This window comes from Salvelinus fontinalis, chromosome 20 (assembly GCF_029448725.1).
Source record: "Salvelinus fontinalis isolate EN_2023a chromosome 20, ASM2944872v1, whole genome shotgun sequence".
NCBI lineage: Eukaryota > Metazoa > Chordata > Actinopteri > Salmoniformes > Salmonidae > Salvelinus > Salvelinus fontinalis.
In genome coordinates this window covers 42358311-42385388 of record NC_074684.1, presented here as the reverse complement: position 1 = coordinate 42385388, position 27078 = coordinate 42358311, and the positions used below count along the sequence as shown (strand labels likewise).

At 51.7% G+C, this 27078-nt stretch overlaps 1 protein-coding gene across 4 annotated transcripts in view; it reads right to left on the bottom strand.

Moving 5' to 3' along the window:
• The window catches only part of LOC129817839 (HBS1-like protein), an 89683-nt gene that overhangs the window by 19322 nt on the left and 43283 nt on the right, over positions 1-27078 (bottom strand). For all 4 annotated transcript variants that reach the window (XM_055873426.1, XM_055873427.1, XM_055873428.1 and 1 more), the window contains 6 exons: positions 17324-17432; positions 7224-7480; positions 4916-5081; positions 4646-4763; positions 385-531; positions 129-203 (listed from right to left, as the gene is read on the bottom strand). In XM_055873426.1, the coding sequence (XP_055729401.1) occupies positions 129-203; positions 385-531; positions 4646-4763; positions 4916-5081; positions 7224-7480; positions 17324-17432 (872 nt within the window). The remainder of the gene's footprint in view (positions 1-128; positions 204-384; positions 532-4645; positions 4764-4915; positions 5082-7223; positions 7481-17323; positions 17433-27078) is intronic.

Here is a 27078-nt window from a genome sequence, read left to right as displayed (position 1 = left end):
GAAGGTCCTAACCCTAGCTCCAGGTCAAAGGTCCTAACCCTAGCTCCAGGTCAAAGGTCCTAACCCTAGCTCCAGGTCAAAGGTCCTAACCCTAGCTCCAGGTCAAAGGTCCTAAACTAGCCACCCACCTTGAATCCAGCCTGTTTCAGGAAATGTCCAAGTTTGGAGATGATCTCTTTGAATCGCTCCTCTTGCCAGTTTACCTGTTACACAATCACACACACGCACACACGCACATACACGCACACACGCACACGCACAGAGAGTTCCCTTTTACACATTGCCATATCTGTTATAATACAATTGTACCATAAATGACACTGTTGTCAGAGTAACAGGAGTTGCCGTGGCTACACCTAGTAGTAGTGGTAACTTTGTTCTCACCTGGTCCATCTTGTTGACGGCAACAGCGAGCTGCGTGACGCCCAACGAACGGACCAGAAGGCCGTGCTCTCGCGTCTGACCCCCCGCCTCGAACCCCGCCTCAAACTCACCTCTGCTGGCATCGACCACTAACACCGCCACGTCCGCCTGTGAGGAGACACACACAGGTTATACAAACACCGGTTGTATTAAAGGCTATAATGAGGACATTCTGTATAACCTGTGATTGCCCACTCTGTGTAAGCTGTATCTTTCCATTTATTGACCTTTGAGGAACCTCTGGCAGCTCCAGGTAATATATAACACAGAAGGGGACATGTAGGAACCTCTGGCAGCTCCAGGTGAGATATAATACAGAAGGGGACATCTAGAAGGGGACATGTAGGAACCTCTGGCAGCTCCAGGCGAGATATAATAGATTGGTACACGTTACACGGTAATGTTTTCCCAGTAGGCACCTGTCACTTCCTACCTGTAGTATGAATAACACTCCAACCCAAATTCATTTGAATCATTTAGGTCATCCAGGTTATTTTTCAGTGACCGTGTTAGGGGTGTAGTCTGGACGTACCTGGGCCTTTAGGGGTGTAGTCTGGACGTACCTGGGCCTTTAGGGGTGTAGTCTGGACGTACCTGGGCCTTTAGTGGTGTGGTCTGGACGTACCTGGGCCTTTAGGGGTGAAGTCTGGACGTACCTGGGCCTTTAGGGGTGTAGTCTGGACGTACCTGGGCCTTTAGGGGTGTGGTCTGGACGTACCTGGGCCTTTAGGGGTGTAGTCTGGACGTACCTGGGCCTTTAGGGGTGTAGTCTGGACGTACCTGGGCCTTTAGGGGTGTGGTCTGGACGTACCTGGGCCTTTAGGGGTGTGGTCTGGACGTACCTGGGCCTTTAGGGGTGTAGTCTGGACGTACCTGGGCCTTTAGTGGTGTGGTCTGGACGTACCTGGACCTTTAGGGGTGTGGTCTGGACGTACCTGGGCCTTTAGGGGTGTGGTCTGGACGTACCTGGGCCTTTAGGGGTGTAGTCTGGACGTACCTGGGCCTTTAGTGGTGTGGTCTGGACGTACCTGGACCTTTAGGGGTGAAGTCTGGACGTACCTGGGCCTTTAGTGGTGTGGTCTGGACGTACCTGGACCTTTAGGGGTGAAGTCTGGACGTACCTGGGCCTTTAGTGGTGTGGTCTGGACGTACCTGGGCCTTTAGTGGTGTGGTCTGGACGTACCTGGGCCTTTAGTGGTGTGGTCTGGACGTACCTGGGCCTTTAGGGGTGAAGTCTGGACGTACCTGGGCCTTTAGGGGTGAGGTCTGGACGTACCTGGGCCTTTAGGGGTGTAGTCTGGACGTACCTGGGCCTTTAGGGGTGTAGTCTGGACGTACCTGGGCCTTTAGGGGTGTAGTCTGGACGTACCTGGGCCTTTAGGGGTGTAGTCTAGACGTACCTGGGCCTTTAGGGGTGTAGTCTAGACGTACCTGGGCCTTTAGGGGTGTAGTCTGGACGTACCTGGGCCTTTAGTGGTGTGGTCTGGACGTACCTGGGCCTTTAGGGGTGAGGTCTGGACGTACCTGGGCCTTTAGGGGTGTAGTCTGGACGTACCTGGGCCTTTAGTGGTGTGGTCTGGACGTACCTGGGCCTTTAGGGGTGAAGTCTGGACGTACCTGGGCCTTTAGGGGTGTAGTCTGGACGTACCTGGGCCTTTAGGGGTGTGGTCTGGACGTACCTGGGCCTTTAGGGGTGTAGTCTGGACGTACCTGGGCCTTTAGGGGTGTAGTCTGGACGTACCTGGGCCTTTAGGGGTGTGGTCTGGACGTACCTGGGCCTTTAGGGGTGTGGTCTGGACGTACCTGGGCCTTTAGGGGTGTAGTCTGGACGTACCTGGGCCTTTAGTGGTGTGGTCTGGACGTACCTGGACCTTTAGGGGTGAAGTCTGGACGTACCTGGGCCTTTAGTGGTGTGGTCTGGACGTACCTGGGCCTTTAGGGGTGAAGTCTGGACGTACCTGGGCCTTTAGGGGTGAGGTCTGGACGTACCTGGGCCTTTAGGGGTGTAGTCTGGACGTACCTGGGCCTTTAGGGGTGTAGTCTGGACGTACCTGGGCCTTTAGGGGTGTAGTCTGGACGTACCTGGGCCTTTAGGGGTGTAGTCTGGACGTACCTGGGCCTTTAGGGGTGTAGTCTGGACGTACCTGGGCCTTTAGGGGTGTAGTCTGGACGTACCTGGGCCTTTAGAGGTGTAGTCTGGACGTACCTGGGCCTTTAGAGGTGTAGTCTGGACGTACCTGGGCCTTTAGGGGTGTAGTCTGGACGTACCTGGGCCTTTAGGGGTGTAGTCTGGACGTACCTGGGCCTTTAGGGGTGTAGTCTGGACGTACCTGGGCCTTTAGGGGTGTAGTCTGGACGTACCTGGGCCTTTAGAGGTGTAGTCTGGACGTACCTGGGCCTTTAGAGGTGTAGTCTGGACGTACCTGGGCCTTTAGGGGTGTAGTCTGGACGTACCTGGACCTTTAGGGGTGTAGTCTGGACGTACCTGGACCTTTAGGGGTGTAGTCTGGACGTACCTGGGCCTTTAGGGGTGTAGTCTGGACGTACCTGGGCCTTTAGGGGTGTAGTCTGGACGTACCTGGGCCTGTAGGGGTGTAGTCTGGACGTACCTGGGCCTTTAGGGGTGTAGTCTGGACGTACCTGGACCTTTAGGGGTGTAGTCTGGACGTACCTGGGCCTTTAGGGGTGTAGTCTGGACGTACCTGGGCCTTTAGGGGTGTAGTCTGGACGTACCTGGGCCTTTAGGGGTGTAGTCTGGACGTACCTGGGCCTTTAGGGGTGTAGTCTGGACGTACCTGGGCCTTTAGGGGTGTAGTCTGGACGTACCTGGGCCTTTAGGGGTGTAGTCTGGACGTACCTGGGCCTTTAGGGGTGTAGTCTGGACGTACCTGGGCCTTTAGAGGTGTAGTCTGGACGTACCTGGGCCTTTAGGGGTGTAGTCTGGACGTACCTGGTCCTTTAGGGGTGTAGTCTGGACGTACCTGGGCCTTTAGGGGTGTAGTCTGGACGTACCTGGGCCTTTAGGGGTGTAGTCTGGACGTACCTGGGCCTTTAGGGGTGTAGTCTGGACAAAACCTGGGCCTTTAGGGGTGTAGTCTGGACGTACCTGGGCCTTTAGGGGTGTAGTCTGGACGTACCTGGGCCTTTAGGGGTGTAGTCTGGACGTACCTGGGCCTTTAGGGGTGTAGTCTGGACGTACCTGGGCCTTTAGGGGTGTAGTCAGGACGTACCTGGTCCTTTAGGGGTGAGGTCTGGACGTACCTGGGCCTTTAGGGGTGTAGTCTGGACGTACCTGGACCTTTAGGGGTGTAGTCTGGACGTACCTGGACCTTTAGGGGTGTAGTCTGGACGTACCTGGGCCTTTAGGGGTGAGGTCTGGACGTACCTGGACCTTTAGGGGTGTAGTCTGGACGTACCTGGGCCTTTAGGGGTGAGGTCTGGACGTACCTGGACCTTTAGGGGTGTAGTCTGGACGTACCTGGGCCTTTAGGGGTGTAGTCTGGACGTACCTGGGCCTTTAGGGGTGTAGTCTGGACGTACCTGGGCCTTTAGGGGTGTAGTCTGGACGTACCTGGACCTTTAGGGGTGTAGTCTGGACGTACCTGGACCTTTAGGGGTGTAGTCTGGACGTACCTGGGCCTTTAGGGGTGAGGTCTGGACGTACCTGGGCCTTTAGGGGTGTAGTCTGGACGTACCTGGGCCTTTAGGGGTGTAGTCTAGACGTACCTGGGCCTTTAGGGGTGTAGTCTGGACGTACCTGGGCCTTTAGGGGTGAGGTCTGGACGTACCTGGACCTTTAGGGGTGTAGTCTGGACGTACCTGGGCCTTTAGGGGTGTAGTCTGGACGTACCTGGGCCTTTAGGGGTGAGGTCTGGACGTACCTGGACCTTTAGGGGTGTAGTCTGGACGTACCTGGACCTTTAGGGGTGTAGTCTGGACGTACCTGGGCCTTTAGGGGTGAGGTCTGGACGTACCTGGGCCTTTAGGGGTGTAGTCTGGACGTACCTGGGCCTTTAGGGGTGTAGTCTGGACGTACCTGGGCCTTTAGGGGTGTAGTCTGGACGTACCTGGGCCTTTAGGGGTGTAGTCTGGACGTACCTGGGCCTTTAGGGGTGTAGTCTGGACGTACCTGGGCCTTTAGGGGTGTAGTCTGGACGTACCTGGGCCTTTAGGGGTGTGGTCTGGACGTACCTGGGCCTTTAGGGGTGTAGTCTGGACGTACCTGGGCCGCTCCAGTGATCATGTTCGGGATGAAGTCTTTGTGTCCAGGAGCGTCCATCAGAGTCACCACCTTAGAGGCCGTCTCAAACTTAGTCATCCCCACGTCCATGGTTACACCCCTGGAAGACACACACACACACACACACACACACACACACACACACACACACACACACACACACACACACACACACACACACAAGCAGATTCAGTGGGTGTTTTGCAGAGTAGGTAGTTATGTGTGTGGAGCCGTCTCTGTCGGTAAACACACCTGTTCCTCTCCTCGCCGGTCTCGTCCAGAACCCACGCGTAGGCGAACGAGGCCTTGCCAGCCTTTTTGGACTCCTGTTCGTACTTGTGCATGGTGCGTTTATTGACGTTTCCCAACAGGTACAGCAGGTGACCCATCAGGGTACTCTTCCCAGCATCCACATGACCTGGAGGGGGGAGGGAGGAAAACAGAGGAGGGGGGTTGAAGGGGGAGGAGGGGGGTGTGGGGGGGAGGAGGGGGTGGAAACAGGAATCATACTGAAAATGTTCTGTTCAATCTCTGTAACCACGCCGACAGTATAGTCTCTGTAACCACGCCGACAGTATAGTCTCTGTAACCACGCCGACTGTATAGTCTCTGTAACCACGCCGACAGTATAGTCTCTGTAACCACGCCGACAGTATAGTCTCTGTAACCACGCCGACAGTATAGTCTCTGTAACCACGCCGACAGTATAGTCTCTGTAACCACGCCGACAGTATAGTCTCTGTAACCACGCCGACAGCATAGACTTTGTAACCACGCCGACTGTATAGTCTCTGTAACCACGCCGACAGTATAGGCTCTGTAACCACGCCGACAGAATAGTCTCTGTAACCACGCCGACAGTATAGTCTCTGTAACCACGCCGACAGTATAGTCTCTGTAACCACGCCGACTGTACAGTCTCTGTAACCACGCCGACAGTATAGTCTCTGTAACCACGCCGACTGTATAGTCTCTGTAACCACGCCGACAGAATAGTCTCTGTAACCACGCCGACAGCATAGTCTCTGTAACCACGCCGACTGTATAGTCTCTGTAACCACGCCGACTGTATAGTCTCTGTAACCACGCCGACTGTATAGTCTCTGTAACCACGCCGACTGTATAGTCTCTGTAACCACGCCGACAGTATAGTCTCTGTAACCACGCCGACAGCATAGTCTCTGTAACCACGCCGACAGCATAGACTCTGTAACCACGCCGACTGTATAGTCTCTGTAACCACGCCGACAGTATAGTCTCTGTAACCACGCCGACTGTATAGTCTCTGTAACCACGCCGACTGTATAGTCTCTGTAACCACGCCGACAGCATAGTCTCTGTAACCACGCCGACTGTATAGTCTCTGTAACCACGCCGACTGTATAGTCTCTGTAACCACGCCGACAGTATAGTCTCTGTAACCACGCCGACTGTATAGTCTCTGTAACCACGCCGACTGTATAGTCTCTGTAACCACGCCGACAGCATAGTCTCTGTAACCACGCCGACTGTATAGTCTCTGTAACCACGCCGACAGTATAGTCTCTGTAACCACGCCGACAGCATAGTCTCTGTAACCACGCCGACTGTATAGTCTCTGTAACCACGCCGACTGTATAGTCTCTGTAACCACGCCGACTGTATAGTCTCTGTAACCACGCCGACTGTATAGTCTCTGTAACCATGCCGACAGTATAGTCTCTGTAACCACGCCGACAGCATAGTCTCTGTAACCACGCCGACAGCATAGACTCTGTAACCACGCCGACTGTATAGTCTCTGTAACCACGCCGACAGTATAGTCTCTGTAACCACGCCGACTGTATAGTCTCTGTAACCACGCCGACTGTATAGTCTCTGTAACCACGCCGACTGTAGTCTCTGTAACCACGCCGACAGTATAGTCTCTGTAACCACGCCGACAGCATAGACTCTGTAACCACGCCGACTGTATAGTCTCTGTAACCACGCCGACAGTATAGTCTCTGTAACCACGCCGACAGTATAGTCTCTGTAACCACGCCGACTGTATAGTCTCTGTAACCACGCCGACAGTATAGTCTCTGTAACCACGCCGACTGTATAGTCTCTGTAACCACGCCGACTGTATAGTCTCTGTAACCACGCCGACTGTATAGTCTCTGTAACCACGCCGACAGTATAGTCTCTGTAACCACGCCGACAGTATAGTCTCTGTAACCACGCCGACAGTATAGTCTCTGTAACCACGCCGACAGCATAGACTCTGTAACCACGCCGACAGCATAGACTCTTTAACCACGCCGACAGCATAGACTCTGTAACCACGCCGACAGCATAGACTCTGTAACCACGCCGACAGCATAGTCTCTGTAACCACGCCGACAGTATAGTCTCTGTAACCACGCCGACAGTATAGTCTCTGTAACCACGCCGACAGTATAGTCTCTGTAACCACGCCGACAGTATAGTCTGTTACCACGCCGACAGTATAGTCTTTGTTACCACGCCGACAGTAGTTTATGTGATTCAGTCCATGCATGAGTTTGTGGCGTTCCAGGAGCCACGTGTGTTTACGTACCTATAACCACCAGGTTGAGTAGAGACTTGCCCCCTTGTCTCTTCTCCAGCTCTGCCCGGACGTTCAGCTGCTGCTTGGCCTTCCCCGGGGTACGTCCTGGGGTGGGGACGGAAGGGGGCTCCTCTGACACCCCGAACCCTTTAGAGGGTGTCTCCGGACGCTTGGAGGGGGTGTCAGGGCTGGTTTTCATGGTCATGTCGTCAGGGCTACCCCCGCGATGGACGGAGGGGCTGGGGACAACCCCGTTCTCCTCTGTACTGGATGGACAGGACAACAAGAGGAGAGGAATCATTTATTTAACTTCTTCTTCTTGTTAAGAAACTCTTCAGTATAACCCTGGTAAGACATGCTACACTCAACTTAGTTTGTTTTGATAGGACAGTGAAGAGGAGACGGGGAAGAAGAAGAGGGGACGGGGAAGAGGAGACGGGGAAGAGGGGACGGGGAAGAGGGGACGGGGAAGAGGGGACGGTGAAGAGGGGACGGGGAAGAGGAGACGGGGAAGAGGGGACGGGGAAGAGGAGACGGGGAAGAGGAGACGGGGAAGAGGGGACGGGGAAGAGGGGACGGGGAAGAAGAGACGGGGAAGAGGAGACGGGGAAGAAGAGACGGGGAAGAGGAGACGGGGAAGAGGAGACGGGGAAGAGGAGACGGGGAAGAGGAGACGGGGAAGAGGAGACGGGGAAGAGGAGACGGGGAAGAGGGGACGGGGAAGTGGACACGGGGAAGAGGGGACGGGGAAGAGGAGACGGGGAAGAAGAGACGGGGAAGAGGAGACTGGGAAGAGGAGGCGGGGAAGAGGGGACGGGGAAGAGGAGACGGGGAAGAGGAGACGGGGAAGAGGAGACGGGGAAGAGGACACGGGGAAGAGGAGACGGGGAAGAGGAGACGGGGAAGAGGGGACGGGGAAGAGGGAACGGGGAAGAGGAGACAGTGAAGAGGAGACGGGGAAGGGGAGACGGGGAAGAGGGGACGGGGAAGAGGAGACGGGGAAGAGGGGACGGGGAAGAGGAGACGGGGAAGAGGAGACGGGGAAGAGGAGACGGGGAAGAGGAGACGGGGAAGAGGAGACGGGGAAGAGGAGACGGGGAAGAGGGGACGGGGAAGAGGAGACGGGGAAGAGGAGACGGGGAAGAGGGGACGGGGAAGAGGAGACGGGGAAGAGGGGACGGGGAAGAGGAGACGGGGAAGAGGGGACGGGGAAGAGGAAGAGGGGACGGGGAAGAGGAGACGGGGAAGAGGAGACGGGGAAGAGGAGACGGGGAAGAGGGGACGGGGAAGAGGGGACGGGGAAGAGGGGACGGGGAAGAGGGAACGGGGAAGAGGAGACGGTGAAGAGGAGACGGTGAAGAGGAGACGGGGAAGAGGGGACGGGGAAGAGGAGACGGGGAAGATGAGACGGGGAAGAGGGGACGGGGAAGAGGGGACGAGGAAGAGGGGACGGGGAAGAGGAGACGGGGAAGAGGAGACGGGGAAGAGGGGACGGGGAAGAGGGGACGGGGAAGAGGAGACGGGGAAGACGGGACGGGGAAGACGGGACAGGGAAGAGGGGACGGGGAAGAGGAGACGGGGAAGAGGGGACGGGGAAGAGGGGACGGGGAAGAGGGGACGGGGAAGAGGAGACAGGGAATAGGGGACGGGGAAGAGGAGACGGGGAAGAGGGGACGGGGAAGAGGACGACAAGTGTCACGAAACTCGTCTGAAGGTAACAAATTCAAATGAAGGGAAGCATGAAGGTAGTTTTGTGCCAACAAAAATAAGGGGTTAAAACATGTGTCCAAAAAATATATATATATACACACAATACCAGTCAAAAGTTTTAGAACACCTACTCATTCAAGGGTTTTGGTTTGCATCAAAACAATAAAATAACACATTATGGAATCATGTGGTAACCAAAAAAAGTGTTAAACAAATAAAAATACAGTTGAAGTCGGAAGTTTACATACACCTTAGCCAAATACATTTAGACTCAGTTTTTCCACAATTCCTGACATTTAATCAGAGTAAAAATTCCCTGTCTCAGGTCAGTTAGGATCACCACTATATTTTAAGAATGTGAGATGTCAGAATAATAGTAGAGAGAATGATTTATTTCAGCTTTTATTTCTTTCATCACATTCCCAGTGGGTCAGAAGTTTACATACACTCAATTAGTATTTGGTAGCATTGCCTTTAAATTGTTTAACTTGTGTAAAACGTTTCAGGTAGCCTTCCACAAGCTTCCCAAAGTAAATTAAATTGGGTGAATTTTGGCCCATTCCTCCTGACAGAGCTGGTGTAACTGAGTCAGGTTTGTAGGGCTTCCTTGCTCGCACACGATTTTTCAGTTCTGCCCACACATTTTCTATAGTATTGAGGTCAGGGCTTTGTGATGGCCACTACAATACCTTGACTTTGTTGTCCTTAAGCCATTTTGCCACAACTTTGGAAGTGTGCTTGGGGTCATTGTCCATTTGGAAGACCCATTTGCGACCAAACTTCCTAACTGTTGTCTTGAGATGTTGCTTCAATATATCCACATAATTTTCCTGCCTCATGATGCCAACTATTTTGTGAAGTGCACCAGTCCCTCCTGCAGCAACGCACCCCCACAACATGATACTGCCACCCCTGTGCTTCACGGTTGGGATGGTGTTCTTCGGCTTGCAAGCCTCCCACTTTTTCCTCCAAACATAACGATGGTCATTATGGCCAAACAGTTCTATTTTTGTTTCATCAGACCAGAGGAGATTTCTCCAAAAAGTACAATCTTTGTCCCCATGTGCAGTTGCAAACTGTAGTCTGGCTTTTTTATGGTGGTTTTGGAGCAGTGGCTTCTTCCTTGCTGAGCGGCCTTTCAGGTCATGTCGATATAGGACTCGTTTTACTGTGGATATAGATACTTTTGTACTCATTTCCTCCAGCATCTTCACAAGGTCCTTTGCTGTTGTTCTGGGATTGACTTGCACTTTTCACACCAAAGTACATTCATCTCTGGGAGACAGAACGCGTCTCCTTCCTGAGCGGTATGACGGCTGTGTGGTCCCGTGGTGTTTATACTTGCGTACTATTGTTTGTACAGATGAACGTGGTACCTTCAGGCGTTTGGAAATTGCTCCCAAGGATCAACCAGACTTGTGGAGGTCTACAATAATTTTTCTAAGGTCTTGGCTGATTTCTTTTGATTTTCCCATGATGTCAAGCAAATAGGCACTGAGTTTGAAGGTAGGCCTTGAAATACATCCACAGGTATATCTTGAAGGAGTTCCCACATATGCTGAGCAGTTGGCTGCTTTTCCTTCACTCTGCGGTCTAACTCATCCCAAACCATCTCAATTGGGTTGAGTTCGGGTGATTGTGGAGGCCAGGTCATATGATGCAGCACTCCATCACTCTCCTTCTTGGTCAAATGGCCCTAACACAGTCGGGAGGTGTGTTTTGGGTCATTGTCCTGTTGTAAAACAAATGATAGTCTCACTAAGCGCAAACCAGATGGGATGGCGTATCGCTGCAGAATGCTGTGGTAGCCATGCTGGTTAAGTGTGCCTTGAATTCTAAAAAAATCACAGACAGTGTCACCAGCGAAGCACCACCACACCATAACACCTCCTCCTCCATGCTTCACGGTGGGAACCACACATGCGGAGATCATCCGTTCGACTCCTCTGCGTCACAAAGACACGGTGGTTGGAACCAAACATCTCTAATTTGGACTCATCAGACCAAAGGACAGATTTCCACCGATCTAATGTCCATTGATCGTGTTTCTTGGCCCAAGCAAGTCTCTTCTTCTTGTTGGTGTCCTTTAGTAGTGGTTTCTTTACAGCAATTCGACCACGAAGACCTGACTCACACAGTCTCCTCTGAACATTGATGTTGAGATGTGTCTGTTACTTGAACTCTGTGAAGCATTTATTTGGGCTGCAATTTCTGAGGCTGGTAACTCTAATGAACTTATCCTCTGCAGCAGAGGTAACTCTGGGTCTTCCTTTGCTGTGGCGGTCCTCATGAGAGCCAGTTTCAGTTTCATCATAGCGCTTGATGGTTTTTGCGACTGCACTTGAAGAAACTTTCAAAGTTCTTGACATTTTCCAGATTGACTGACCTTCATGTCTTAAAGTAATGATAGACTGTAGTTTCTCTTCGCTTATTTGAGTTGTTCTTGCCATAATATGGACTTGGTCTTTTATTAAATAGGGCTATCTTCTGTATACCACCCGTACCTTGTCACAACACAACTGATTGGCTCAAATGCATTAAGGAAAGAAATTCCACAAATTAACTTTTAACAAGGTACACCTGTTAATTGAAATGCATTCCAGGTGACTACCTCATGAAGCTGGTTGAGAGAATGCCAAGAGTGTGCAAAACTGTCATCAAGGCAAAGGGTGGCTACTTTGAAGAATCTCAAATAAAAAATATATTTTTATTTGTTGAATACTTTTTTGGTTACTACATGATTCCATATGTGTTAATTCATAGTTTTAATGTCTTCAATATTATTCTACAATGTAGAAAATAATGAAAATGAAGAAAAACCCTTGAGTAGGCCTATACTTTTAAAGACAAAATTCTATATTTTAGCAAATCATTATTTTTGTTATTTTGGGGGGGGATACCAAAAGGGATCCTAAAACTCCAACTCAAAGAGCTAATTGATCTTAAACCAATTCTGTTTGATAAGTACTACCCCCCCAACTGCTTAAACTTTTAGAGGTTTTAAAACCATAATTTTTGATGTACAGTAGTGGCATAGGAAGGAGATCAGGGTGTGTTGTCTGTCCCTGTCCCCAACTGACCCTGTCCCCTAATGTCCCCGTTTCAGTCTCAAAATGTCCATGTCCCTAACTGTCCCTGTTCCCGTCCCAAATGTCGATGTTCCCGTCCCCAAATGTCCCTGTTCCCAACTGTCCCTGTCCCCAACTGTCCCTGTTCCCGTCCCCAACTGTTCCCGTCCCCTACTGTCCCTGTCCCCAACTGACCCTGTTCCCGTCCCCAACTGTTCCCGTCCCCTACTGTCCCTGTCCCTGTCCCCAACTGACCCTGTTCCCGTCCCCAACTGTTCCCGTCCCCTACTGTCCCTGTTACCGTCCCCAACTGTCCCTGCTCCCATCCCCAACTGTCTCCGTCCCCATTCCCAACTGTCCCCAACTGTCCCTGTTCCCAACTGTTCCCGTCCCCAACTGTTCCCATTCCCAGCTGTTCCCGTCCCCAACTGTTCCCATTCCCAGCTGTTCCCGTCCCCAACTGTCCCTGTCCCCAACTATTCTTGTCCCCAACTGTTCCCATCCCTAACTGTCCCTGTCCCAGTTCCCAACTGTCCCTGTCCCCAACTGTCCCTGTTCCTGTCCCCATTCACAACTGTCCCTGTCCCCAACTGTTCCCGTCCCCAACTGTTCCCGTCCCCAACTGTTCTTGTCCCCAACTATTCTTGTCCCCAACTGTTCCCGTCCCCTACTGTCCCTGTTACCGTCCCCAACTGTCCCTGTCCCCAACTGTCCCTGTCCCCAACTGTCCCTGTCCCTAACTGTCCCTGTTCCCGTCCCCAACTGTTCCCGTCCCCTACTGTCCCTGTCCCCAACTGTCCCTGTTCCCGTCCCCAACTGTTCCCGTCCCCTACTGTCCCTGTCCCCAACTGTCCCTGTTCCCATCCCCAACTGTTCCCATCCCCAACTGTCCCTGTCCCCAACTGTCCCTGTCCCTAACTGTCCCTGTTCCCATCCCCAACTGTTCCCATCCCCAACTGTCCCTGTTCCCATCCCCAACTGTCCCTGTTCTCATCCCCAACTGTCCCTGTTCCCGTCCCCAACTGTCCCTGTTCCTGTCCCCAACTGTTCCCGTCCCCAACTGTCCCTGTCCCCAACTGTCCCTGTCCCCAACTGTCCCTGTCCCCAACTGTCCCAGTCCCCAACTGTCCCAGTCCCCAACTGTCCCTGTCCCCAACTGTTCCCGTCCCCAACTGTTCCCGTCCCCAACTGTTCCCGTCCCCAACTGTTCCCGTCCCCAACTGTTCCCGTCCCCAACTTTTCCCATTCCCAGCTGTTCCCGTCCCCAACTGTCCCTGTCCCCAACTATTCTTATCCCCAACAATTCTCATCCCTAACTGTCCCTGTCCCCGTTCCCAACTGTCCCCGTCCCCAACTGTCCCTGCTCCCATCCCCAACTGTCTCCGTCCCCATTCCCAACTGTTCCCGTCCCCAACTGTTCCCGTCCCCAACTGTTCCCATTCCCAGCTGTTCCCGTCCCCAACTGTCCCTGTCCCCAACTATTCTTGTCCCCAACTGTTCCCATCCCTAACTGTCCCTGTCCCCGTTCCCAACTGTCCCCGTCCCCAACTGTCCCTGTTCCTGTCCCTGTCCCCAACTGTTCCCGTCCCCAACTGTTCCTGTCCCCAACTGTTCTTGTCCCCAACTATTCTTGTCCCCAACTATTCTTGTCCCCAACTGTTCCCGTCCCCTACTGTCCCTGTTACCGTCCCCAACTGTCCCTGTCCCTGTCCCCAACTGTCCCTGTCCCCAACTGTCCCTGTCCCCAACTGTCCCTGTCCCCAACTGTCCCTGTTCCCATCCCCAACTGTCCCTGTTCCTGTCCCCAACTGTTCCCGTCCCCAACTGTCCCTGTTCCTGTCCCCAACTGTTCCCGTCCCCAACTGTCCCTGTTCCTGTCCCCAACTGTCCCTGTCCCCAACTGTCCCTGTCCCCAACTGTCCCTGTCCCCAACTGTCCCTGTCCCCAACTGTCCCTGTCCCCAACTGTCCCTGTCCCCAACTGTCCCTGTCCCCAACTGGTCCCGTCCCCAACTGGTCCCGTCCCCAACTGGTCCCGTCCCCAACTGTTCCCGTCCTCAACTGTTCCCGTCCCCAACTGTTCCCGTCCCCTACTGTCCCTGTCCCCAACTGTCCCTGTTCCCGTCCCCAACTGTTCCCGTCCCCTACTGTCCCTGTCCCCAACTGTCCCTGTTCCCGTCCCCAACTGTTCCCATCCCCAACTGTCCCTGTCCCCAACTGTCCCTGTCCCTAACTGTCCCTGTTCCCATCCCCAACTGTTCCCATCCCCAACTGTCCCTGTTCCCATCCCCAACTGTCCCTGTTCTCATCCCCAACTGTCCCTGTTCCCGTCCCCAACTGTCCCTGTTCCTGTCCCCAACTGTTCCCGTCCCCAACTGTCCCTGTCCCCAACTGTCCCTGTCCCCAACTGTCCCTGTCCCCAACTGTCCCTGTCCCCAACTGTCCCAGTCCCCAACTGTCCCTGTCCCCAACTGTTCCCGTCCCCAACTGTTCCCGTCCCCAACTGTTCCCGTCCCCAACTGTTCCCGTCCCCAACTGTTCCCGTCCCCAACTGTTCCCGTCCCCAACTGTTCCCATTCCCAGCTGTTCCCGTCCCCAACTGTCCCTGTCCCCAACTATTCTTATCCCCAACAATTCTCATCCCTAACTGTCCCTGTCCCCGTTCCCAACTGTCCCCGTCCCCAACTGTCCCTGCTCCCATCCCCAACTGTCTCCGTCCCCATTCCCAACTGTTCCCGTCCCCAACTGTTCCCGTCCCCAACTGTTCCCATTCCCAGCTGTTCCCGTCCCCAACTGTCCCTGTCCCCAACTATTCTTGTCCCCAACTGTTCCCATCCCTAACTGTCCCTGTCCCCGTTCCCAACTGTCCCCGTCCCCAACTGTCCCTGTTCCTGTCCCTGTCCCCAACTGTTCCCGTCCCCAACTGTTCCTGTCCCCAACTGTTCTTGTCCCCAACTATTCTTGTCCCCAACTGTTCCCGTCCCCTACTGTCCCTGTTACCGTCCCCAACTGTCCCTGTCCCTGTCCCCAACTGTCCCTGTCCCCAACTGTCCCTGTCCCCAACTGTCCCTGTCCCCAACTGTCCCTGTCCCCAACTGTCCCTGTTCCCAACTGTCCCTGTTCCCATCCCCAACTGTCCCTGTTCCCATCCCCAACTGTCCCTGTTCCTGTCCCCAACTGTTCCCGTCCCCAACTGTCCCTGTTCCTGTCCCCAACTGTCCCTGTTCCCGTCCCCAACTGTCCCTGTCCCCAACTGTCCCTGTCCCCAACTGTCCCTGTCCCCAACTGTCCCTGTCCCCAACTGTCCCTGTCCCCAACTGTCCCTGTCCCCAACTGGTCCCGTCCCCAACTGGTCCCGTCCCCAACTGGTCCCGTCCCCAACTGTTCCCGTCCCCAACTGTTCCCGTCCTCAACTGTTCCCGTCCCCAACTGTTCCCATTCCCAGCTGTTCCCGTCCCCAACTGTCCCTGTCCCCAACTATTCTTGTCCCCAACTGTTCCCATCCCTAACTGTCCCTGTCCCCATCCCCAACTGTCCCCGTTCCCGTCCCCAACTGTCCCCGTTCCCATCCCCAACTGTCCCTGTTCCCATCCCCAACTGTCCCTGTTCCTGTCCCCAACTGTTCCCGTCCCCAACTGTCCCTGTTCCTGTCCCCAACTGTCCCTGTTCCTGTCCCCAACTGTCCCTGTCCCCAACTGTCCCTGTCCCCAACTGTCCCTGTCCCCAACTGTCCCTGTCCCCAACTGTCCCTGTCCCCAACTGTCCCTGTCCCCAACTGTCCCTGTCCCCAACTGTCCCTGTCCCCAACTGTCCCTGTCCCCAACTGGTCCCGTCCCCAACTGGTCCCGTCCCCAACTGGTCCCGTCCCCAACTGTTCCCGTCCCCAACTGTTCCCGTCCTCAACTGTTCCCGTCCTCAACTGTTCCCGTCCCCAACTGTTCCCATTCCCAGCTGTTCCCGTCCCCAACTGTCCCTGTCCCCAACTATTCTTGTCCCCAACTGTTCCCATCCCTAACTGTCCCTGTCCCCATCCCCAACTGTCCCCGTTCCCGTCCCCAACTGTCCCCGTCCCCAACTGTCCCTGTTCCTGTCCCCATCCCCAACTGTCCCTGTTCCTGTCCCCATCCCCAACTGTCCCTGTCCCCATCCCCAACTGTCCCTGTCCCCATCCCCAACTGTCCCTGTTACCGTCCCCAACTGTCCCTGTCCCCAACTGTCCCCAACTGTCCCTGTTCCCAACTATTCTTGTCCCCAACTATTCTTGTCCCTAACTGTCCCTGTCCCCATCCCCAACTGTCCCTGTTCCCATCCCCAACTGTCCCCGTTCCCGTCCCCAACTGTCCCCGTCCCCAACTGTCCCTGTTCCTGTCCCCATCCCCAACTGTCCCTGTCCCCAACTGTCCCTGTTCCTGTCCCCAACTGTTCCTGTCCCCAACTGTCCCTGTTCCTGTCCCCAACTGTCCCTGTCCCCAACTGTTCCTGTTCCTGTCCCCAACTGTTCCTGTCCCCAACTGTTCCTGTCCCCAACTGTCCCTGTTCCTGTCCCCAACTGTTCCCGTCCCCAACTGTTCCTGTCCCCAACTGTCCCTGTTCCTGTCCCCAACTGTCCCTGTTCCCGTCCCCAACTGTCCCTGTTCCCGTCCCCAACTGTTCCCGTCCCCAACTGTTCCCGTCCCCAACTGTTCCCGTCCCCAACTGTTCCTGTCCCCAACTGTTCCTGTCCCCAACTGTTCCTGTCCCCGTCCCCAACTGTTCCTGTCCCCGTCCCCAACTGTTCCTGTCCCCAACTGTTCCTGTCCCCGTCCCCAACTGTTCCTGTCCCCAACTGTCCCCAACTGTTCCTGTCCCCAGCTGTTCCTGTCCCCAACTGTTCCTGTCCCCAACTGTTCCTGTCCCGTCCCCAACTGTTCCTGTCCCCAACTGTCCCCAACTGTTCCTGTCCCCAGCTGTTCCTGTCCCCAACTGTTCCTGTCCCCAACTGTTCCTGTCCCCGTCCCCAACTGTCCCCAACTGTTCCTGTCCCCAGCTGTTCCTGTCCCCAACTGTTCCTGTCCCCAACTGTTCCTGTCCCCAACTGTTCCTGTCCCCAACTGTTCCTGTCCCCAACTGTTCCTGTCCCCAACTGTTCCTGTCCCCAACTGTTCCTGTCCCCAGCTGTTCCTGTCCCCAACTGTTCCTGTCCCCAACTGTTCCTGTCCCCAACTGTTCCTGTCCCCAACTGCTATAGTCGTTATCTCTCCAGTCTGCTCCAGAGAAAAGCTGATGAACATTGTGTGTGTGTGTGTGTGTGTGTTGTGTGTGTTGTGTGTGTGTGTGTGTGCGTGCGCTATACCTCGGCACGTCAAAGCCCATGGTCCGTCTCTTCCCTGAGACGGTCATGCGGGCCACTTTAGGCAGAACCTCTGAGTCCAGTTGACACTGCCCCGCCTCACGGCCCTTAGCTGGAGGAGAGAGAGACACACACTCAGTAATACACACAAACACACACACTTCATGCAACTCCATACAAACACACACAATAATATTCTCTCTCACACAGTAATACAACAACACAGAGTATACACAGTATAATTATGCAATTTTTATGTATAACTTAACACATTAATTTGAGTGAACTAGTAAAGCACTACAAGTGCAGAACCATTAGCAAATATACAAGGTGTGTGTCAGATGTATTTGAATACTACACAGATACAGCTAGCTTCATCAACAGATACAGCTAGCTTCATCAACAGATACATCTAGCTTCATCAACAGATACAGCTGGCTTCATCAACAGATACATCTAGCTTCATCAACAGATACAGCTAGCTTCATCAACAGATACTGCTGGCTTCATCAACAGATACTGCTAGCTTCATCAACAGATACAGCTAGCTTCATCAACAGATACATCTAGCTTCATCAACAGATACATCTAGCTTCATCAACAGATACATCTAGCTTCATCAACAGATACATCTAGCTTCATCAACAGATACAGCTAGCTATATCAACAGATACTGCTGGCTTCATCAACAGATACAGCTGGCTTCATCAACAGATACAGCTGGCTTCATCAACAGATACAGCTGGCTTCGTCAACAGATACAGCTGGCTTCGTCAACATACAGCTGGCTTCGTCAACAGATACAGCTGGCTTCGTCAACAGATACAGCTAGCTTCGTCAACAGATACAGCTGGCTTCATCAACAGATACAGCTGGCTTCATCAACAGATACAGCTAGCTTCATCAACAGATACAGCTAGCTTCATCAACAGATACAGCTGGCTTCATCAACAGATACATCTAGCTTCATCAACAGATACAGCTAGCTTCATCAACAGATACATCTAGCTTCATTAACAGATACAGCTAGCTTCATCAACAGATACAGCTAGCTTCATCAACAGATACATCTAGCTTCATCAACAGATACATCTAGCTTCATCAACAGATACAGCTGGCTTCATCAACAGATACTGCTGGCTTCAACAGATACTGCTAGCTTCATCAACAGATACAGCTAGCTTCATCAACAGATACAGCTAGCTTCATCAACAGATACAGCTAGCTTCATCAACAGATACAGCTAGCTTCATCAACAGATACATCTGGCTTCATCAACAGATACAGCTAGCTTCATCAACAGATACAGATGGCTTCATCAACAGATACAGCTAGCTTCATCAACAGATACAGCTAGCTTCATCAACAGATACAGCTAGCTTCATCAACAGATACTGCTAGCTTCATCAACAGATACAGCTAGCTTCATCAACAGATACAGCTGGCTTCATCAACAGATACAGCTGGCTTCATCAACAGATACAGCTAGCTTCATCAACAGATACTGCTAGCTTCATCAACAGATACAGCTAGCTTCATCAACAGATACTGCTAGCTTCATCAACAGATACAGCTAGCTTCATCAACAGATACAGCTAGCTTCATCAACAGATACAGCTAGCTTCATCAACAGATACATCTAGCTTCATCAACAGATACATCTAGCTTCATCAACAGATACAGCTGGCTTCATCAACAGATACAGCTGGCTTCATCAACAGATACAGCTAGCTTCATCAACAGATACAGCTAGCTTCATCAACAGATACAGCTGGCTTCATCAACAGATTTAACAGCCCCATAGTATTAGTGTAGAGACTGTGGAGGTAACAGTCCATTAGTATAGAGACTGTGGAGGTAACAGTCCATTAGTATTAGTGTAGAGACTGTGGAGGTAACAGTCCATTAGTATAGAGACTGTGAAGGTAACAGTCCATTACTATTAGTATAGAGACTGTGGAGGTAACAGTCCATTAGTATAGAGACTGTGGAGGTAACAGTCCATTAGTATAGAGACTGTGAAGGTAACAGTCCATTAGTATTAGTGTAGAGACTGTGGAGGTAACAGTCCATTAGTATAGAGACTGTGGATGTAACAGTCCATTAGTATTAGTGTAGAGACTGTGGAGGTAACAGTCCATTAGTATTAGTATAGAGACTGTGGAGGTAACAGTCCATTAGTATTAGTGTAGAGACTGTGGAGGTAACAGTCCATTAGTATTAGTGTAGAGACTGTGGAGGTAACAGTCCATTAGTATAGAGACTGTGGAGGTAACAGTCCATTAGTATTAGTATAGAGACTGTGGAGGTAACAGTCCATTAGTATTAGTATAGAGACTGTGGAGGTAACAGTCCATTAGTATTAGTATAGAGACTGTGGAGGTAACAGTCCATTAGTATAGAGACTGTGGATGTAACAGTCCATTAGTATTAGTGTAGAGACTGTGGATGTAACAGTCCATTAGTATAGAGACTGTGGAGGTAACAGTCCATTAGTGTAGAGACTGTGGAGGTAACAGTCCATTAGTATTAGTGTAGAGACTGTGGAGGTAACAGTCCATTAGTATAGAGACTGTGGAGGTAACAGTCCATTAGTATTAGTGTAGAGACTGTGGAGGTAACAGTCCATTAGCATTAGTATAGAGACTGTGGATGTAACAGTCCATTAGTATAGAGACTGTGGATGTAACAGTCCATTAGTATAGAGACTGTGGAGGTAACAGTCCATTAGTATTAGTATAGAGACTGTGGATGTAACAGTCCATTAGTATAGAGACTGTGGAGGTAACAGTCCATTAGTATAGAGACTGTGGAGGTAACAGTCCATTAGTATAGAGACTGTGGAGGTAACAGTCCATTAGTATAGAGACTGTGGAGGTAACAGTCCATTAGTATTAGTGTAGAGACTGTGGAGGTAACAGTCTATTAGTATTAGTATAGAGACTGTGGAGGTAACAGTCCATTAGTATTAGTATAGAGACTGTGGAGGTAACAGTCCATTAGTATAGAGACTGTGGAGGTAACAGTCCATTAGTATTAGTGTAGAGACTGTGGAGGTAACAGTCCATTAGTATTAGTATAGAGACTGTGGAGGTAACAGTCCATTAGTATAGAGACTGTGGAGGTAACAGTCCATTAGTATTAGTGTAGAGACTGTGGAGGTAACAGTCCATTAGTATTAGTATAGAGACTGTGGAGGTAACAGTCCATTAGTATTAGTATAGAGACTGTGGAGGTAACAGTCCATTAGTATAGAGACTGTGGAGGTAACAGTCCATTAGTATAGAGACTGTGGAGGTAACAGTCCATTAGTATTAGTGTAGAGACTGTGGAGGTAACAGTCCATTAGTATTAGTATAGAGACTGTGGAGGTAACAGTCCATTAGTATTAGTATAGAGACTGTGAAGGTAACAGTCCATTAGTATAGAGACTGTGGATGTAACAGTCCATTAGTATTAGTGTAGAGACTGTGGATGTAACAGTCCATTAGTATTAGTATAGAGACTGTGGAGGTAACAGTCCATTAGTATAGAGACTGTGGAGGTAACAGTCCATTAGTATTAGTGTAGAGACTGTGAAGGTAACAGTCCATTAGTATAGAGACTGTGAAGGTAACAGTCCATTAGTATTAGTGTAGAGAATGTGGACGTAACAGTCCATTAGTATTAGAGTAGAGACTGTGGATGTAACAGTCCATTAGTATTAGTGTAGAGACTGTGGAGGTAACAGTCCATTAGTATTAGTATAGAGACTGTGGAGGTAACAGTTCATTAGTATTAGTGTAGAGACTGTGGAGGTAACAGTCCATTAGTATAGAGACTGTGGAGGTAACAGTCCATTAGTATTAGTATAGAGACTGTGGAGGTAACAGTCCATTAGTATAGAGACTGTGGAGGTAACAGTCCATTAGTATTAGTGTAGAGACTGTGGAGGTAACAGTCCATTAGTATAGAGACTGTGGAGGTAACAGTCCATTAGTATTAGTATAGAGACTGTGGAGGTAACAGTCCATTAGTATTAGTGTAGAGACTGTGGAGGTAACAGTCCATTAGTATAGAGACTGTGGAGGTAACAGTCCATTAGTATTAGTATAGAGACTGTGGAGGTAACAGTCCATTAGTATAGAGACTGTGGAGGTAACAGTCCATTAGTATTAGTGTAGAGACTGTGGAGGTAACAGTCCTTTAGTATAGAGACTGTGGAGGTAACAGTCCATTAGTATTAGTGTAGAGACTGTGGAGGTAACAGTCCATTAGTATTAGTGTAGAGACTGTGGAGGTAACAGTCCATTAGTGTAGAGACTGTGGAGGTAACAGTCCATTAGTATTAGTATAGAGACTGTGGATGGTTCGTGCTTTGTCATTCCTCTCTGAAACAAACCCTTAACTGATGAGTCTGCTACAGGGCCTGGGCTGGGCCTAGCTAGATGAGTCAGGAGGTGCTGGTATGACTGGGAACACTGGTAGCCTGGTCGATAAAGGGTTAATTTCAGAACTGGCAGTTGCTGTGGAAATACAACGGTGATACATTTTGCAGAATGATTCTTGGGGCGCTGACTAAACAAACGCAATACCTTGTCATGAACACAAATGTACTCACACACACAGCACTGTCTCTCTCTCTCACACACACAGCACTGTCTCTCTCTCTCACACACACAGCACTGTCTCACACACACACAGCACGGTCTCTCTCTCACACACACAGCACTGTCTCTCACACACACAGCACTGTCTCACACACACACAGCACGGTCTCTCTCTCACACACACAGCACTGTCTCTCTCTCACACACACACAGCACTGTCTCTCTCACACACACACACAGCACTGTCTCACACACACACAGCACGGTCTCTCTCACACAGAGCACTGTCTCTCTCACACACAGCACTGTCTCTCACACACACAGCACTGTCTCTCTCTCACACACACACAGCACTGTCTCTCTCACACACAGCACTGTCTCTCACACACACAGCACTGTCTCTCACACACACAGCACTGTCTCTCTCACACACAGCACTGTCTCACACACACACAGCACTGTCTCACACACACACAGCACTGTCTCACACACACACAGCACTGTCTCTCTCACACACACACAGCACTGTCTCTCTCTCACACACACAACACTGTCTCTCTCACACACACCACTGTCTCTCTCTCACACACCACTGTCTCTCTCTCACACACCACTGTCTCTCTCTCACACACACACACCACTGTCTCTCTCTCACACACACAGCACTGTCTCTCACACACAGCACTGTCTCTCACACACACAGCACTGTCTCACACACACACAGCACTGTCTCTCTCACACACACACAGCACTGTCTCTCTCTCACACACACAGCACTGTCTCTCTCTCACACACACACAGCACTGTCTCTCTCTCACACACACACCACTGTCTCTCTCTCACAAACACAGCACTGTCTCTCACACACACAGCACTGTCTCTCTCTCACAAACACAGCACTGTCTCTCACACACACAGCACTGTCTCTCTCACACACAGCACTGTCTCTCTCACACACAGCACTGTCTCTCTCTCACACACACCTCGTCCACAGACTGCAGTCACACCTCGTCCACAGACTGCAGTCACACCTAGTCCACAGACTGCTGACACACCTAGTCCACAGACTGCTGACACACCTAGTCCACAGACTGCAGTCACACCTTGTCCACAGACTGCTGACACACCTAGTCCACAGACTGCAGTCACACCTTGTCCACAGAAAGCAGTCACACCTTGTCCACAGACTGCAGTCACACCTTGTCCACAGACTGCTGACACACCTAGTCCACAGACTGCTGACACACATAGTCCACAGACTGTTGACACACCTAGTCCACAGACTGCTGACACACCTAGTCCACAGACTGCTGACACACCTAGTCCACAGACTGCTGACACACCTAGTCCACAGACTGCTGACACACCTAGTCCACAGACTGCTGACACACCTAGTCCACAGACTGCTGACACACCTAGTCCACAGACTGCTGACACACCTAGTCCACAGACTGCAGTTACACCTAGTCCACAGACTGCTGACACACCTAGTCCACAGACTGCTGACACACCTAGTCCACAGACTGCTGACACACCTAGTCCACAGACTGCTGACACACCTAGTCCACAGACTGCTGACACACCTAGTCCACAGACTGCTGACACACCTAGTCCACAGACTGCTGACACACCTAGTCCACAGACTGCTGACACACCTAGTCCACAGACTGTTGACACACCTAGTCCACAGACTGCAGTTACACCTAGTCCACAGACTGCTGACACACCTAGTCCACAGACTGAAATTACACCTAGTCCACAGACTGCTGTTACACCTAGTCCACAGACTGCTGACACACCTAGTCCACAGACTGCTGACACACCTAGTCCACAGACTGAAATTACACCTATTCCACAGACTGAAATTACACCTAGTCCACAGACTGCTGTTACACCTAGTCCACAGACTGCTGACACACCTAGTCCACAGACTGCTGACACACCTAGTCCACAGACTGAAATTACACCTAGTCCACAGACTGTTGACACACCTAGTCCACAGACTGAAATCACACCTAGTCCACAGACTGCTGTTACACCTAGTCCACAGACTGCTGACACACCTAGTCCACAGACTGCTGACACACCTAGTCCACAGACTGCTGACACACCTAGTCCACAGACTGAAATTACACATAGTCCACAGACTGAAATTACACCTAGTCCACAGAGTGAAATCACACCTAGTCCACAGACTGCTGACACACCTAGTCCACAGACTGCAGTTACACCTAGTCCACAGACTGCTGTTACACCTAGTCCACAGACTGCAGTTACACCTAGTCCACAGACTGAAATTACACCTAGTCCACAGACTGCTGACACACCTAGTCCACAGACTGCAGTTACACCTAGTCCACAGACTGAAATTACACCTAGTCCACAGAGTGAAATCACACCTAGTCCACAGAGTGAAATCACACCTAGTCCACAGACTGCTGACACACCTAGTCCACAGACTGCAGTTACACCTAGTCCACAGACTGCTGTTACACCTAGTCCACAGACTGCAGTTACACCTAGTCCACAGACTGAAATTACACCTAGTCCACAGACTGCTGACACACCTAGTCCACAGACTGCAGTTACACCTAGTCCACAGACTGCTGTTACACCTAGTCCACAGACTGCTGACACACCTAGTCCACAGACTGCTGTTACACACCTAGTCCACAGACTGCTGTTACACCTAGTCCACAGACTGCAGTTACACCTAGTCCACAGACTGCTGACACATCTAGTCCACAGACTGCTGACACACCTAGTCTACAGACTGCTGACACACCTAGTCCACAGACTGCTGACACACCTAGTCCACAGACTGCTGACACACCTAGTCCACAGACTGCTGACACACCTAGTCCACAGACTGCGGTCACACCTAGTCCACAGACTGCTGACACACCTAGTCCACAGACTGCTGACACACCTTGTCCACAGACTGCTGACACACCTAGTCCAGACTGCTGACACACCTAGTCCACAGACTGCTGACACACCTAGTCCACAGACTGCTGTTACACCTAGTCCACAGACTGCAGTTACACCTAGTCCACAGACTGCTGACACACCTAGTCCACAGACTGCTGACACACCTAGTCCACAGACTGCTGACACACCTAGTCCACAGACTGCTGACACACCTAGTCCACAGACTGAAATTACATCTTGTCCACAGACTGCAGTCACACCTAGTCCACAGACTGCTGACACACCTCGTCCACAGACTGCAGTCACACCTTGTCCACAGACTGCTGTTACACCTCGTCCACAGACTGCTGACACACCTAGTCCACAGACTGCTGACACACCTAGTCCACAGACTGCTGACACACCTAGTCCACAGACTGCTGACACACCTAGTCCACAGACTGCAGTCACACCTAGTCCACAGACTGCTGACACACCTAGTCCACAGACTGCTGACACACCTAGTCCACAGACTGCTGACACACCTAGTCCACAGACTGCTGACACACCTAGTCCACAGACTGCTGACACACCTAGTCCACAGACTGCTGACACACCTAGTCCACAGACTGCTGTTACACCTTGTCCACAGACTGCTGACACACCTTGTCCACAGACTGCTGACACACCTAGTCCACAGACTGCTGACACACCTAGTCCACAGACTGCTGACACACCTAGTCCATAGACTGCAGTCACACCTAGTCCACAGACTGAAATTACACCTAGTCCACAGACTGCAGTCACACCTAGTCCACAGACTGCAGTCACACCTAGTCCACAGACTGCAGTTACACCTAGTCCACAGACTGCTGACAACACCTAGTCCACAGACTGCTGACACACCTAGTCCACAGACTGCTGACACACCTAGTTCACAGACTGAAATTACATCTTGTCCACAGACTGCAGTCACACCTAGTCCACAGACTGCTGACACACCTCGTCCACAGACTGCAGTCACACCTCGTCCACAGACTGCTGTTACACCTCGTCCACAGACTGCTGACACACCTAGTCCACAGACTGCTGACACACCTAGTCCACAGACTGCTGACACACCTCGTCCACAGACTGCAGTCACACCTCGTCCACAGACTGCAGTCACACCTCGTCCACAGACTGCAGTCACACCTCGTCCACAGACTGCTGACACACCTAGTCCACAGACTGCTGACACACCTAGTCCACAGACTGCTGACACACCTAGTCCACAGACTGCTGACACACCTAGTCCACAGACTGCTGACACACCTAGTCCACAGACTGCTGACACACCTAGTCCACAGACTGCTGACACACCTAGTCCACAGACTGCTGACACACCTAGTCCACAGACTGCTGACACACCTAGTCCACAGACTGCTGTTACACCTTGTCCACAGACTGCTGACACACCTAGTCCACAGACTGCTGACACACCTAGTCCACAGACTGCTGACACACCTAGTCCACAGACTGCAGTCACACCTAGTCCACAGACTGAAATTACACCTAGTCCACAGACTGCAGTCACACCTAGTCCACAGACTGCAGTTACACCTAGTCCACAGACTGCTGACACACCTAGTCCACAGACTGCAGACACACCTAGTCCACAGACTGCAGACACACCTAGTCCACAGACTGCTGACACACCTAGTCCACAGACTGCTGACACACCTAGTCCACAGACTGCTGACACACCTAGTCCACAGACTGCTGACACACCTAGTCCACAGACTGCAGACACACCTAGTCCACAGACTGCAGACACACCTAGTCCACAGACTGCTGACACACCTAGTCCACAGACTGCTGACACACCTAGTCCACAGACTGCTGACACACCTAGTCCACAGACTGCTGACACACCTAGTCCACAGACTGCTGACACACCTAGTCCACAGACTGCAGACACACCTAGTCCACAGACTGCAGACACACCTAGTCCACAGACTGCTGACACACCTAGTCCACAGACTGCTGACACACCTAGTCCACAGACTGCTGACACACCTAGTCCACAGACTGCTGACACACCTAGTCCACAGACTGCTGACACACCTAGTCCACAGACTGCTGACACACCTAGTCCACAGACTGCAGACACACCTAGTCCACAGACTGCTGACACACCTAGTCCACAGACTGCTGACACACCTAGTCCACAGACTGCTGACACACCTAGTCCACAGACTGCTGACACACCTAGTCCAC